This window comes from Rana temporaria, chromosome 5 (assembly GCF_905171775.1).
Source record: "Rana temporaria chromosome 5, aRanTem1.1, whole genome shotgun sequence".
NCBI lineage: Eukaryota > Metazoa > Chordata > Amphibia > Anura > Ranidae > Rana > Rana temporaria.
Genome location: NC_053493.1, coordinates 67,652,657 through 67,669,468, shown reverse-complemented (window position 1 = coordinate 67,669,468; position 16,812 = coordinate 67,652,657). Strand labels below are relative to the sequence as shown.

At 41.9% G+C, this 16,812-nt stretch overlaps 1 protein-coding gene across 1 annotated transcript in view; it reads right to left on the bottom strand.

Annotated features, from left to right (window-relative positions):
• ADARB2 (adenosine deaminase RNA specific B2 (inactive)) overlaps positions 1-16,812 on the bottom strand; it is a 411,353-nt gene that overhangs the window by 43,545 nt on the left and 350,996 nt on the right. Inside the window, exon 8 of the mRNA XM_040352667.1 lies at positions 8,457-8,638. Coding sequence (XP_040208601.1) covers positions 8,457-8,638 — 182 coding nt within the window. The remainder of the gene's footprint in view (positions 1-8,456; positions 8,639-16,812) is intronic.

The window sequence follows — 16,812 nt, the reverse complement described above, 5'->3', positions numbered from 1 at the left end:
ACTCTGTCCAGGCCAGCCAAGGTCCCCCAGCCCAAACTCGTTCATCCACACTATATTGCCAAAAGTATTGTGCCACCCCTCCAAATCATTTGGTGGAGGGTGGGGGGGGGGGGGGGTATGATATGGGGTTGTTTTTCAGGGGCTGGGCTTGGCCCCTTAGTTCCAGTGAAGGGAACTCTTAAGGCGTCAGCATACCAAGACATTTTGGACAATTTTATGCTCCTAACTTTGTGCGAACAGTTTGGGGATGGCCCCTTCCTGTTTCAACATGACTGTGCACCAATGCACAAAGCACGGTCCGTAAAGACATGGATAGGTGCGTTTGGGGTGAAGGAACTTGACTGGCCTGCACAGAGTCCTGACCTCAACCCAATAGAACACCTTTGGGGTGAATTAGAGCGGAGACTGCTAGCCAGGCCTTCTCGTCTAACATCAGTGCCTGACCTCACAAATGCGCTTCTGGAAGAATGGTCAAACATTCCCATAGACACACTCCTTAACCTTGTGGACAGCCTTCCCAGAAGAGTTAAAGCTGTTATAGCTGCAAAGGGTGGGCCAACTCAATTTTGAACCCTACGGACTAAGACTGGGATGCCATTAAAGGTAATTTGCATGTAAAGGCAGGCATCCCAATACTTGTGGCAATATATTATACCTTTGGTGTGCAAAACTAAACTAATGTTTGCATTCCATTGCTGCCCTTCCCGTACATCTCAGCCTGAAAGTCAACATGATAGCCAAATATTCTGCAATAAAACCTCCATTAAATTTTTTAGGAGAATTCAAGGTATGGAGTGACTGCCACATCAGAGACAAGTACTCAATCCTCCAAAGATAGCAAAAAATGGATAGTATATGCAAAAAAAAAAAATTAACATTCAATCACTTCTTAAAGTGTACGTAAAGGCAACATTTGTTTTAGTTTTGGATAAAGTAGGAAAGTTGAGATCCCTGATGCCTCACCCAGGGGGTTGCATGCGGCCCTTTGGCATTCACTATTTGCCCCTTGCAGACATTGATCTGTTTTGGTATTTACTTTAGCCAGTGAAGAAAAATATACTTCAGAGTGACTTCTAGAAGTTAATGGTTTGGTTTATTTCTATCACACTAAATTACTTTTTCTTGTACTGTCCATCCTTTTTCTCTTTTTATCTTTCGTTTTTTTTCCATCTGAACGTTTAGAATGGATCATGCTGAGATAAATGTGATGCACACATTTTTTTAAACAGGGCTGTAGGGAGAACAAATGTCAAAGCGTTGGCTTGTAAAGGGGAGGTAAAAGCTGTAAAAGCTGTGATCTCTAGAAGGCTTATTCTCCAGGCTACGACAGTGTTATGAAGCATGTCCCTAGCCTCCAACAACTCCTATTACAGTCTCCAAACATCTCCCATTTCTGAGAGATTTTTGTAGCATTACATTCACTGAATATTATCACCCCTTTGGTGATGCCGGGGGCCACACTCGAGACTCCCTATAGCAAGCAATTTCAGCACCACTGGGTTATACCCTTTGCCAAGTTTTTTTTTTAAGATTGTCTTTGTCCCCACTAAAAAGTTCATTCTAGTGAACAATGTGAGGGAAAATCCCCATATTGTGAGTGTTATTAAAGTGGTTGTAAAATCTTGTTTAAAAAATAAATAAAAATAACCAACATGTTATACTTACCTTCTCTGTTACAGTGGATTTGCACAGGGCAGCCCTGATCCTCCTCTTCTCGGATCCCTGGCTGGAGCTCCTGGCCCCTCCCTCCTGTTGAGTGCCCCCACAGCAAACAGCTTGCTATGGGGGCATCTGAGCCAAGCTACAGCTTTGTGTGTCTATTTAGGCACAGAGCTGCCATTCAGCACTACCCTCTCTCTCTCCTGATCGGCTAACTGACTTTGATTGACAGCCTCAGAAGCCAATGGCGCCATTGCTGTTTCTCAGCCAGTCAGGAGGGAGAGTCTTGGATGGCTGAGGGAACTTATGGACATCGCTGGACAGATCAGGTAAGTATTAGGGGGTGCTGGGGAGGCTGCTGCACACAGAAGTGATTTTTTTACATTACACAGGCACAGGGACACTTTTTATAATGGTACAGCAGGATTTACATGAATTAGTAGAAGTTATGAGCGCAGCAGGAGCAGGGGGGCAGGGGGTGTCCCTAGTACGAGCAGAGAGGGCAGGGGGGATGAGGACCCAGGAGACACAGGAGAGCAGGCAGCGGATGACAAAGGCATGTATACTGACTGCGGTGTCAAAGCTCAGCAGCCCTGATAGATCAGAGTCAGCGCATGGGGGGTAGGGTATAGTCAGGCAGGATCAGCCAGGTACTGTATATTAGGTGTTACAGGGGGCCAAATTACACAGCACAAGCACTGTGCTTTAACCTCCCTGGCGGTATGATTCTTTCAGAAAAAACATGCTGAAAGCGGTACCATTATTTGCAAGGAAATTTGGCGTTTTATATTGTAGGTCTGTCATTTTTAGAAATAACTCACTTAAATCTGACCAAACAAGCTTCTAATAGGCATCCCGGGTATGACATTTTTTTTAAAAACAAAATTATAAATTATAATATAATAAATAATTATAAATAATTATAACAAATAATAATATAATTATAATAAAAATTATTCAATAATGTAATCAAATCAAAATCACTGAAATTTGCTTAGTTGCAGAATTGTTGCTGTCATTATTTTTTTTTTTTTATGACGAATTTCCCCACAAATCGCTATCGCACAATTCTGCAAGTGATTATAATTTATTATCGCTGTTTTTTAGCTGATCTAAAACTATTTTTGACATAAAGGGACACTTTTGGTTGCTATGGACAATCTACAGTTTGCAGGGAGAAAGAAACGTTTTTATTATATAAAATGACATGCAGGGCACTGGACAGACCACTAGGGACAAGGGGGGGTGTGTTTTTTTTACATACAGTACTGTAATCTATAAGATTACAGTATACTGTATGTATAGTGTTTGTTTACTTTTTTGAATTTGGCGCCGTTCTCCATCCCCGTGCGTCGTAACGTCGCAGGGAACGGAGATCGGCGTCACACGGAGGCACTGTATGAATCGAGCGAGGTCCTGCTCGCTCACACAGCGCGGTGGCATCGCTGGATCCAGGGACAAGGTAAGTAAAACTCCCTGTACATCCAGCGAGGCGAGCCCGAGTCTGACTCGGGGTTACCGATCCTTGCCCAAAAATCTCATCCCGAGTCAGACTCGGGAACACCGCCCAGGAGGTTAACCACTTCCATACCAGGTACTTACGCAGCTTCCCGCCCAAGCCAATTTTCAGCTTTCAGCACTGTCGCACTTTGAATGGCAATTGCGCGGTCATGCTACACTGTACCCAAACAAAATTGGCATCCTTTTTTCCCCACAAATAGAGCTTTCTTTTGGTGGTATTCGATCACCTCTGCGATTTTTTTTTTTTGCGCAACAACTAAAAAAAGGCTGAAAATTTGGAAAAAAAATTACGTTTTTATTTTTTTCTGTTACTTTTTTTGTAAATAAGTTTTCACTTTCAATTACGGGCACTGATATGGCGGCACTAATGGGCACAGATGAGATGGCACTGATGGACATCGATGAGGTAGTACTGACGGGCACAGATGAGGTGGCACTGATTGGCGGCGCTGGTATGCGACACTGATGGGCACACATAGGCGGCACTGATGGGCACACATAGGCGGCACTGATGGGCACACATAGGCGGCACTGATGGGCACACATAGGCGGCACTGATGGGCACACATAGGCGGCACTGATGGGCACACATAGGCAGCACTGATGGGCACTCATGGGCGGCACTGATGGATACTTATGGGTGGCACAGATGGGCACTGATAGGTGGGCACTGGGCATGGATGGGCACTGTGGGGTGGCACTGATGGACACTGGGGTGGCACTGATGGACACTGGGGTGGCGCTGATGGACACTGGGGTGGCGCTGATGGACACTGGGGTGGCAGCACTGAGTTTTGCCAGGTTGCCAGTCAGTGCCCATTTGTGGGCACTGACTGGCATCTTTTTTCTTTATGCTTTTTTTTTATTTATTTTTTAGCCTTTTTTTTTTTGGCATTTTTTTTTTTTTGCCCACCCTGGTGCTCCAGGGTGGGCATCCCTGGTGGTCCAGTGTGGCGATCCGAGGGGGGGCTGCGCTGATAAACAATCAGCGCTAACCCCCCCTGTCAGGAGAGCCGCCGATCGGCTATCCTCTACTCGCGTCTGTCAGACGCTAGTGAGGAAGAGCCATCGATGGCTCTTCCTGTTTACATCGTGATCAGCCGTGGTTGGACACGGCTGATCACGTGGTAAAGAGTCTCCGCCGGAGGCTCTTTACCGAGATCGGAGATGCAGGGTGTCAGACTGACACCCCGCATCACCGATCGCCGCGATGCGCGCCCCCACGGGCGCGCGCGGCATGAAATCCTGCAGGACGTTCTAGAACGTCCTGTCAGGATTTCATAACCACTTCCCGGACGTAAATCGGCCATAGGCCGGGCGGGAAGTGGTTAAGGGAACAGGATCCATGTTTCTTATTTTTTTAGGTTAACAAACACTTTAATGCATTAGGATAAAATAACCTTCTGCCTTTACAACTCCTTTAAAGAAAATTCTCCAACTGGACCCTATGACCACTAGAAATCTCATTCACATTGAAGATATTTCTTCTCATTTCCTGTTGCATCTCTAGGACAACAAATTAAGGGAAATCTCCCCATCATTGGTGTCAGTGGGAGGAGTAGTGTCCCATCATTGGTGTCAGTGGAAGGAGTAGTGTCCCATCATTGGTGTCAGTGGGAAGAATAGTGCCCCATTGTCAGTGTCAGTGGCAGGAACTATGCCCCACTGTTGCTGACGGTAAGTGGACTAATGCCTCAAGGGCCAAATAAAATCAAACAAAGTGCTGCATCTGTCCCCCTGGCGCAGTTTGGAGACCACTGCTCTAGTGCAATGGCAAAGTTTGTTCGAGGGGATGATTGGGGAGTAAAGGAGCAGTAACATACTGATAAGTCCCACTGTTCACTATTCGTCTCCTGTTAGCACATGTGCACTGCAGAAGAGGTTCATTGGCCCTTAGTACTTCCCTCCTATTCCCAGTCTGAGGCCTGCTTAATGAGGAATGCAGAATGCCTAAAGTAAAATATATGTAATTAAAAACAAATTTAAACATAGCATTAATGGAATAAAATGTTAGCATATACTAGAAAACTCCCTTGTTGTTATTCAGTAACTGATCTAAAATGATGTAGATGTGGCTTTACTCTGTTCACATTCATCGGGAAATGCTCTGGGGGGGTTAATTGGTTTAAGCAGAGTAAAGATACGGTAATTACAGCCATAATGCCATGGAACGTTGGCTATAAATATGTGGAAATCATACTTATTTTTAACTTAACTACTGGGGAGTGTCTTGTACAATCATAGCACCTATAATGCATGCAGGCCATGGAGGTGGTCAATTTACTGAATTGCACAAATTACATATGATATGAGGAAATGGCTTATGTCCAGATTTTAAGACATACAATTAGGCAGCAGCTTTCAGTTCAGTTATGCATTCATTAAAAAATCATCACATTTATTTTTACATACAGTTACTAACGCACCCAAATGTTTTTTTATATCAGCCTTCTGTAATTCTCTGTGCAGCGGAACAGACTGGGAGAAGGATGGTAAACAATCTGAGCCAATAAGGGATTATTGCTTTGCAGTGTTATCTGTGAACATGCTTACAGGAGGGGAGAGCAGAGAGATGACCTTATCAATGTGCTGCTTTTCCTTCACTGTCCTAACACAAGGTTGGGCTGATCCAGAGAGTAATACATGACTACAATATTATCTGAAGCGAGGTCCAGGAACTGGAAGGGGTGTCATTAGACTGGCTAAACCCAATGACAAATCTTTTTCAGTTCCTGCAACAAACGGCTTTTCACCCGCGTATGTTTTTTTGATAAAAAAGATCTTTCTTTGATCAAGAGACATTAAAAAACTCAGTAAGTTACTTTAGAATATAATTGTGATTTTTTTTCATTCTCAATATCCAAATGCTGATGGCAAATCCCGTACAATAAGGTCAATTCACAAAGCTTTTCTGTTAATACTGTGCAGCATTTTATCTATGTGTGTAGGAATATCATACTGACTAATTTACAAAGGGGATTCATGTCAGGCATAAAGCCAATCTTTGGGCTCCAACCTATACCTCCTACCCCCCCCCCATGTCATTTTTATACTGAGGCCTTGTGTTTTGGGGATGGTAAAAATGTGTGACTTTAGCACAGTCCCTAACTCACAGGTGTCAAACACAAGGGCCGCGGGCACTCCGGGCCATTTCATGTGGCCCTCGCACCTCTCCTGCAACTGCAGGAGAGCTCCAGCAACTGCAGGAGAGCTCCAGCCCTCCTCTGGTCCTCCTCCAGTCCTCTACATTCTGCTTTCAAGCAATGCATCAAGCTTCTTCCCAACAGCAGCATAAGGTAAGGGGGTGCACTGTGATGTAAGAGAGAGTGGGGGACTCAACTTCTGATGGTGGGGTGGCTCTTGACATCTAATGTAAGAGGAAGGGATGCGCTGGACATCTAATCTTACAGATACAACTGGCCCTTTTGAAGGCAATCATAATGCTGATGCGGCCCACAATGAAATTGAGTTTGACACCCTTGCCCTAACTGCTCCCCTTTATGCTGCAAGGGCAGCAGAGGCGGGGAGTACATATGCCATGGCCACAATTGCATTACAATGTGGCAAAAATGCTGTCACGTTCAGTGGGCAGTACCTGTCCGCTGAAGACATCTCATTCAACTAAATGGGGGTGCCTTGCAAGTTGAAACCACCCTGCAATGCATGCGGTTTCAGAGTTATAGTGCAGGGGTCAAGGGTTTAAAGCAGTCGGTGAGGATGCGATACAACGCCACCTCACAGCTTGTCAACTGCTCTCTAAAGAGTGAATCAAACACTAGTGTAAACAATCCTTCTTTCTGTACTTTTTTCTGGCAGCGAGGTGTCCTTAAAGATGCAGAGTGTGACACTAATATATTGACATATGCACCACTCAATGTACAATTACACTGTGAATGAAGGGTGACATGGTGAAGCCCTCACAGGATGGTTCCAAGCTGCCCTACATTCAAAGAATCTCCTCAGTTTTTATCGTTGAGTGAAAAAAGAGAATAGAAAAAAGAGGGCGCACCAGCCTTGTGCATTATCCTTTGATATATTTATTAAAAGAAGAAGTGTTAAAAATTACTCACAAGCATGGAAATAAAACCACAATATAGCAGTCTTTGACTTGTGGCAATCCGTCTACTGATCCTAAAGAGAGGACGTGCGAACCACTGCTGGCTGGTGCGTTTCAAAGCATTACCTTCTTTCTTAGAGCCTCATTGAGTGAATCTGGGCATCATTCAGCCTGGAAGACTCGGGGTGGTTGATTTACTAAAGGCAGATACTTTGCAAAGGAATTTTCCCTAGAGCTTAGTAAATGAGGAAAAGTTCTGTTGACCTCCATCATTCAATCATGTTCAAGAAAAAATATTATTTTTTCAAATTTCCCTTGCATATGCTTAAGTATTTTTTGCAAAGTGAAATTTTACCACATTCCAAGTTCTAGAGCAAATTTGTTTGCAGAGTGAACAGCCTATTTATCTTTAGCAAATGAATCCTACATTTTTTTGTGCCATACAAGAGGTGGCAGACATCAATAATCACCTGAAAGATGTTCCAATATTTCCCTATTGTATCACTAAAAATATTTGGGGGCATTAATTACACTTTATAAGAGCAAGAATGGAATATTTATATATTTTGTTCTGACCGTTTTGATGAGGAAATTATTAAGAGGTAAAATAACAAACACCGTTAAAAACAACTCACACATCTTCATAAATTGACCTTTATGGCATTCTCCTGCTGTGTTTATCAGTGTAAAAATAATTCCCATTTGTATCAATAACCGTTCCTACTCAGCTCAAGAGTAATTAGCGCAGCTCAAGGACAATTTATTCCTCCAGGGCTTACTATATTTCATTTGATAACTATAATTGAATCCATTTTTATCAATAGGTAGTGTTAGGAAAATAAAAAGAAGAAAAAAAGATGGTCAATAAGCGTAAATGTCACTGTACAATTTATTGTATTGTATCAATGCAGTTTTTCTTCAGGTGGTCGATCTAAAAAACGATGCTGCATTCTAATTCTCCACATTAATTAAAACTGCAGTTCGGAAATTAAAAATAGATACTAAGACTTAAAGGACAGTGTTATTATGTGCAAGACAGAGAACAATACACCAGAGGAGTCATGTGTAAACAGCATAGTTTGTAGGTCTGCTTAAAGGGCATTGTAGAATGCTTGACCTTTATTAACTTTCATGAAGGAATTGGGGACAATATTTAATACAGTAAATACAGAACTGAAGGGTGCATGATAATTTGTCTGCAGGAAAGGTATTTGCTTACCGCTGAGCAGTGGATGATTATGCCGATATGGGATTGGCAGTTTACCAATATCTTCTATTCTGTGGCTCATGACCCTGTAAAGGTGGCCCGTATGATGCAGACTGCCAACAACAATGCTGTACATGTAGATGGGCTCGATGAAGTGACTGAGGAGAGCGCCCTGTAGCCCAAGGATATTCCATCTGTACAAAAGAGATTAAACGTTACTCTGGTGAGGGGAATACAAATTGCAACATTCAGTATAAGGGATAATGAATCAGCTGCTGAGGAAGTAATCAATCTGTAGTTCTCTTTGACTTTAGAAGAAGTAAACATTTATGACCTTCTTTTAAAGGAACCCAGTATGATAGGAATATAGGAGCTGCCATTGCTGATTGTTTTTTTTTATTTGGCTGTCTGTAATAGGCAGCCTTTATTCACTACTGGGTGAATCAACAAACAAACACATAGGTACATATCAGGTGCCCAGACACTTTGCTGACTCTATGGGCCAGATTCACAGAAAAAGTACGCCGGAGTATCTGCTGATACTCCGGCGTACTTTCAAATTTGCCGCGTCGTATCTTTATTTGGAATTCTCAAACAAAGATACAACGGCATTTGGCTAAGATCCGACAGGCATACGGCTTCGTACGCCTTTGGATCTTAGGATGCAATACTTTGGCGCCCGCTGGGTGGAGTTTGCGTCGTTTTCTGCGTCGGGTATGCTAATTAGCTGTTTATGGCGATCCACGAAGGTACGCGCGTTTGTCGCATTCTCTTACGTCGTCGCTAGTCGGCTTTTCCCGTCGTAAAGTTGCGATTGCTATTTAGGTGGTGTAAAATTAGACAGCCCTTGTTAAAGTATGGCCGTCGTTCCCGCGTCAAATTTTAATTTTATTTTTTTTGCGTAAGCCGTCCGGGAATAGGAAAGGACGTAACGCACGTCGAAGTTCAAAAAATTACGTCGGTGCAACGTCATTTCGCGCAAAGCACGGCGGGAAATTTCAAAACGGAGCATGCGCAGTACGTTCGGCGCGGGAACGCGCCTAAATTAAATGATACACGCCCCATTTGAATTAGGCGGGCTTGCGCCGGACAGCTTTACGCTACGCCTTTGCAAGTTTACAGGCAAGTGCTTTGTGAATCAAGCACTTGCGCTGAAAACTTGCAGCGGTGTAACGTAAATGACATACGTTACGCCGCATTTGTACCTGATTCTGGCCCTATGTGTGTATTGAAGGAAGACAAACCCGGAGTTTACACCCACAAATAACAGGTTCCTTTGCTTGTTGAGAATATGTAAAAATGTAATTGTCCCTAATCAGGGCACATGTGAACTTTAAAGTGTAAGTAAATTCAAGTAAGATTACATTATTTAAGGTGGAGTGGATCTGGGTTTGATACATAATAACGATTTCTTCCCACCTCTAGCATGGTTTGATGTGGATGTAAATTTCTCTGACATGTACCTACACATTAGTTAAGACCCAGCAGCTGGATGAGCAATGAACAACCCCACTCAAAAACAAAACAAAAATACATATGGATGGAGTTTTAGAAAAGTGAAAGGGCCACAAATCACATTTTTGTTACAATTTTTACGAATATACAAATGTGAAAATGGTCAAAAATACACAAACAATATAATCAAATATACCTTGAGCTAGGCTAAAAAGTGTTTAATTAACATTAAAAAGATCGCTGGTAGCTTGTGGTGTTGCAAGTACTTTTATTCCAACTGATCCATTTGAAGCTCTGTTGGATCCTAGGCCCAGGCTGTACACAGGGCCTTGACAACATCTCTTCAAGTCAAAGTAAAGCCCCACACCCTCTAAAAGCTAAGCCTTCTTATCTTGTAACATGTTAAATTCCAGAGCCTTACCTCCTACATTGCTGGCTATTAATTAGAATCTCATTTTGCAATTGCTTTCTCCATATTCAAGTGTTCCGGCAGGAAACTTGTGGGTTTCCTACACAGCAACCGTCATTTATCCACCCCTCACCTCCTCTTGTTTAATCACAGAGAACTCATTCGCAAAATACAAAGGAGTTGATTTACTAAAACTAGAGAGTATAAAACCTGATGCAATCAGCTTTTTTTGTCAAGGTTTAATTGGACAAGCTGAAGTTAGAAGCTGATTGGTCACTATCCCGTGTTCCCCTTTGAAAATAAGCCCAGGTCTTTTATACATTTTTGGCAACAAAAGACACAGTAGGGATCATTTTCGGGGTAGGTCTTATCATGTCATGTGCTGTCTTCTCTGCCCCTCTGCCTCCTTGCCTGTCAGGAATCTCCAGTGGAAACTAGTAAAAATGCTTGTAAAATGCTAGAATCCACTCTATTACAGAAGTAGATAATGTAAACTGTGTATGTTTCTGTAATATAATTGTGTCAAATACCTTCTTATGCCCACTGGAGCTCTCTTCCCTGCTCTGAGCACTGCAGAGGGGGGCCAAGAGCCCCCAGTCGCTAATTGGGAGAAAAGGAGGAGAGCAGCGTGAGGTCAGCATTTTACAAGCAATTTAAACTTGGGATTATTTTTGGGGTAGGGGGCTCATAGTGCAGTCCTCCCTAAAAATGTGAGTAGGCCTTATTTTTAGGGTAGGTCTTATTTTCAGGGAAACACGGTATGCACATCTTCACCAGATTTTGCACTCTCCAGTTTTAGTAAATGAACCCCAAAGCATTCTGTGAATGGAAAGGTCAGGATAGATTGTGCCTGCAAGTCTGCTGTCAGAGTGCTGGAACAATGGTGAAAGCTTTCATTGAGTGCCAATGTACTCATCAGTGCTTAAAGCGGAGTTCCAGTCATATTTGTGTTTATTAAAAGTTAGCAGCTACAAAAAGTGTAGCTGATGACCTTTAATAAACAGTCACTCACCTGTCCCAAGGTCCAGCGGTGCACTCACCCATGCTGTGTTGTTCCCGTGTCCTCCCTCGGCGGCACCGGCATCTCAACATCTCTACAGAAGACTTTGGGAGAGAGAGAGTCTGCTTCCAGTCGCCTAGGCTGAATGGAACAGAAGTGGGAGCAGGTACCTGTCAAGATTGGGTACATACTCCCACCCTCCTCCCCAAAAGCTCAGTTTCACAAACAGGAGACAGGGAGGAGGCCTTAAAGCGGAAGTTCCATTTTTGGGTGAAACTCCGCTTGCATAAAAGGGTAAATTCCAAATAACAAGCAGTGTCATACTATTTAACCCAGCAGATTTAAAAAAAAAGTTTTGGATATGGTTCTCTTACAACAAAGGCACACATCTGTAATATTCACTGTTTTATCAATATAATTAAACCCTAACCTAATTACAACATGTCATAATATGATGAATAATGTCTATGCTGAAACTTCTCAATCAAATTTATACTCTTCTTTTGTCATGCTTTGTATGTAAGTATTTATCGGTTACAAGTGCTTGACTACAATGCTAAATGTACAAAAAATAAATAAAAAATACTGTAAAATGTATAAATTTACACCAAGTAATCTTTTCTCTGCTGATTAGAATTAGTTTAACAAGTGCTTTTAAAAAATATTGTACTTTGCTTTTAATAGCACAGCATAATATTTTAGGCATTTTTTTCAAGCATTTTTTTTAGATTATGTGATTGGTTAATAGATAAGTTGAGAACGGAGACAAAAATATTTTTTTGCGGGTGAAGAATAAATGTAACAATATAGTAAGTTGTTCAAGTCAATCAGATCTATACTTTTACACTCTTGCCCTACATGTATTATTGTAAAAACTTGGTACCCTGATTTATGGGAGCACAGATGGGAATGTATTAATATGATTAATTGTGTCAGCCTTTCCCCAGCAACAAAGCGATTGTGTCCACAGGTATATAGACTAACTAGATAGACACAAAGGCAGTCTTTTCTTGTTTTCACTGTAAGACTTATTGGTCTCTTTCTCAACATTTTACTTCAGATGAACCCTTGGAAAAAAAAATGTTTTCTCTGGAACCCCTGCCAAAAAAGGATTATACCTACAGCTCATGGTACAGTAGCATGATCAATAAGTTAAAAAACATTTTGAAGAAAGAATAATACTAATGTTGTGTACCTAGAATATTTGACACCCAGGGCAGATCATTTTGTTACCAACCTTCTACAATATTATTTTCAATATTATGCATGAAATAAAGTAAAACTGCAGAAAATAAAGGCAGAGAATAGAAATTGTGATGCCCTCTACCATTATTACTCAAAGTCAAAATGATCACTGTAGGTGGGTCAATCCACTATTGCTCACTGCCCAAAGAACCCCTTGCAACCTCAGGAGGAACTTATCAAAACCCTGGTTAAGAAGTCCTGCCCTATTTGGTCTAATGAAGCCCATTCATAGTCTAATTAATGCGGTTGAAGTCCATCATATTCAGTTTTGCGACAAACAATGATACCCCAAAAACGAAGCCAATTACATTGCATAGCAACAAAGAATTACTGGAATGCAAGTGAACAACGTTTTTCTCAAGGTAAATCTGCAGGACTGGCTCTGATCTGCAAAGGGGAGCAAACATTCAGTTTTTTTTTTGAAGATCTGAAAGGCTAAGAAGGCTTACAAAAATACTTTCACTTTGTTAAGACATCCTAAATTTTCTATCAGTCTAAAACTGGAACTTTTAAAAATATAGCTATTCTTTGGGAACCAAAGAATCATGACTGTCCTTCTTAGATGGGCAGCTTCTGTTGCACATGGGCACAAGAATGGGAACATGTTTCTGTATATAAAAGATGATTTACATGTTCTTTTCTGGACAGATTCTGTTTTCAGAATCTATTCAGAGTAGGGCAGAGGGTAAAGTTACAATAAAGTCACAGTATTAGAATTAGTGAAGGGAAGAGATTACACTTATGGTAAGGTGGCAGTGTTAAGATAAGGTTAGGTCAAAGGGATAGTTAGAGTGTGGTAACAATGTTAAAATTATTTTAAAAACAGGGAATTTAGTTAGAATGAGATGAAAGTGTTAGCCTTAGGGATTATGTTAGTATTGGAAGTATGTGTTAAAATTAAGCTTAAGATAGATGGTAAAATTAAGATGAGGTAACAGTGCTAAAATTAGTCTTAGGGCACAGTGTGAATCTAAGAGGGGGCAATACTAGGATAAGATGAAAGTATTAGAATTAAGTTTAAGGCAGAGGGTTACGTTAGGATGAGGTGGCAGTGTTAAAGTTACAGTAAGCTTAGGACAGGGGGTTAAGTTAGAATGAGGTGGCACTGCTGAGATTCGTCTTAGGGCACAGTATGAAATTATGTAGGGGTATAGCTGGGATAAGATGAAAGTGTAATGCCGCGTACACACCATCACTTTATGTGATGAAAAAAAACGACACTTTCCGTGAAGTAAAAAATGACGTTTTTGAAACTTCAATTTTCAAAGACGAAGTTGCCTACACAACATCGTTTTCTCACAATGATCTTGCAAAGTGAGGTTACGTTCCACCACGTTTTACCATTAAAGCTTGCTTCATAAGTAGCTTCTGGGCATGCGTGGATGAAAAAACGTCTTAGAAAACGACGTTTTTTGCTACACACGGTCAATTTCTGTGAAGTAAAAAGTGCACTTTTGAAAAACGACACATAAAATTGAAGCATGCTTGAATTTTTTTTGGTCGTTTTTTACAAGACATAAAACAACGTTTTCCCCCACACACAGTCAATTAAAGTGACGTTTTTAAAAACGTCATTTTTTTTCATCACAAAAAGTGATGGTGTGTACGCGGCATGAGAATTAGACTTAAAGTGGAGGTTCACCCGAAAAGTTAATTTTTAACATTAGATTGAGGCTCGTTTTGTCAAGGGGAATCGGGTATTTTTTTTAAAATCTAAGCAGTACTTACCGTTTTAGAGAGCGATCTTCTCCGCCGCTTCCGGGTATGGGCTGCGGGACTGGGCGTTCCTATTTGATTGACAGGCTTCCGACGGTCGCATACATCGCGTCACGATTTTCCAAAAGTAGCCGAACGTCGGTGCGCAGGCGCCGTATAGAGCCGCACCGACGTTCGGCTTCTTTCGGCTACTCGTGACGCGATGTATGCGACCGTCGGAAGCCTGTCAATCAAATAGGAGCGCCCAGTCCCGAAGACCATACCCGGAAGCGGCGGAGAAGATCGCTCTCTAAAACGGTAAGTACTGCTTCGATTTAAAAAAAAAAACTACCCGATTCCCCTTGACAAAATGATCATCAATCTAATGTTAAAAAATTTTTTCGGGTGAACTACCGCTTTAAGGCAGGTTGTAAAGTTAGAATGAGGTGGCAGTGTAAAACTTAGAGCAGAGGGTAGCGCTAGGATGAGGTGGCAGTGTTAGACTTAGGGCGGAGGGTAACGTGAGGATGCAGTGGCAGTGTTAGACATAGGGCAGAGGGTAATGATAGGATGAGGTGGCAGTGTTAAACTTAGGGCAGAGGGTAACATTAGTATAAGGTGGCAGTCTTAGAATTTGGTTAGGGAGTACAGTTAGGATGAGGTGGCAGTGTAAGATTCAGGGCAGAGGGTAAAGTTAGGATGAGGTGGGAGAATTAGACTTAGGGCAGAGGGTAAAGTTAGGATAAGGTGGCAGTGTTAAAGTTACAGTAAACTTAGGACAGGGGGTTAGGACTGAGATGGCACTGCTGAGTTTAGTCTTAGGGGACAGTATGAAGTTAGGTGGGGGTATAGCTAGTGATACTAAAGGTTCAGGTATTTTTTTTTAAATAAAAAACTTGTCATACTTACCTCCACTGTGCAGTTCGTTTTTCACAGAGTGGCCCTGATCGTCCTCTTCTGGGGTCCCACGGTGGCTCTCGTGGCTCCTCCCTGCATTAGATAACCCCCTCTGGGAAGCTCTCTTCCGAGGGGCTTACCTTGCGGGCCCGCTCCTGAGTCATTCACTCGGCGTCCATAGCCGCTGAGTGTATGACTCGGCCCCGCCCCCGGCGACAGCATCATTGGGTTTGATTGACAGCAGTGGGAGCCAATGGCTGCGCTGCTATCAATCTATCCAATGAAGAGACGAAAAGCCTAGCAGAGAGCGCTGCGGGAATCGCGCTCACGGAAATTCGGGGGCTCAGGTAAGTAAAACGGGAGCTCGGGGGGCCAGACACGGCAAGGTGTTTTTTCATCTTAATGCATAGTATGCATTAAGGTGAAAAAACACGAGGGTTTACAACCCCTTTGAGGCAGAGGGTTAAATAAGAATCAGGTGACTAAGTTAGAATTAGATTTAGGGTATGGTTAGGTAAGGGTGATAATGTTACAACAATTAGCTTTAAAGTTTAGTGTGAAGTTAAGGAACAGTCAGGATGGGGTAACAGTGTTGGACTTTTGGCAAAGGGTAAAGTTAGGCTGAGGTGACAGTGTTAAAATAGGTTTTAGTTCTCAGCGTGAAATTCTGCTGAGGTTGAGGTAAAGTTGAGACAAGATGAAAGTGTTTTAATTAGACATAAGGCAGAGGATTAAATTAGGATGAGGTGACAATGTTATAATTAACACAGACAGAAAAGTTAGGATGAGACAACACTGTTCAGTTTAGGGCACAGGGTATAGTTAGAATTAGACAACAGATTGAGAATTTGTTTTAGGACACAGGGCTACATATAGATCTAGAAGATGTTGGGACCCTGGGTTTCAGATCAGGGTAGCACATGACTTTAAGCAAACGAATATGTAGAATAAGTCAAGCTACTAAACTTCTGACAATAAAGTGCCAAGTAAACTCCTAATGCTGCCAGCTGTGAATGGTCCACAGCCCTTTACTGTATTTCAGTCTTACACATCTGCCAATGTGACATTGGCTCTGTCCATATCGTTGCTTACCTACATCAGGGGGAAACAGCAATATTTACTTTAACACAGGGATACATAATCACAGTCTGAAAATGAACATTTTGCAGCTAATTTCTAACATCATTGTCCTTTTCATTAATTAGCATTTCCCGATCGTTAGGGCAATTATTGTTCTCCCTCTCCGCAATGAATCTCTTTTCATGATTAATCAGGAGTCATTATATTTTCCTTTTCCCGAAGCAGTCAATTACCGCGGAGTCCTTCCCATTAATTAACAAATGTTTGAAACAGGCGCCTAGTACCTGAGCTGCAATCTGCTTAAGAAACCTGTGACACTGAGCGTTTTACACAATAAAGGGTCCCTTTAAATTTTATTCCAAAACACAAGCAATTTAGCTGGCTATATTAATTTGCCTGAGAAGCAGAGCTGTGAATTAGAAACATCTTTTAATCTCATGCTAGAAGAGGCAGCCATCTGGCTGCTGAGAATTTCTAGAGAATCTTCTTCTCTCACTCTGCAAATACAGGTCATTAAAGTAATGTGTTCATCTACATAAAACTCAAATGGAATATAAAAGGTAATATTTATATACAAACAATTTAGT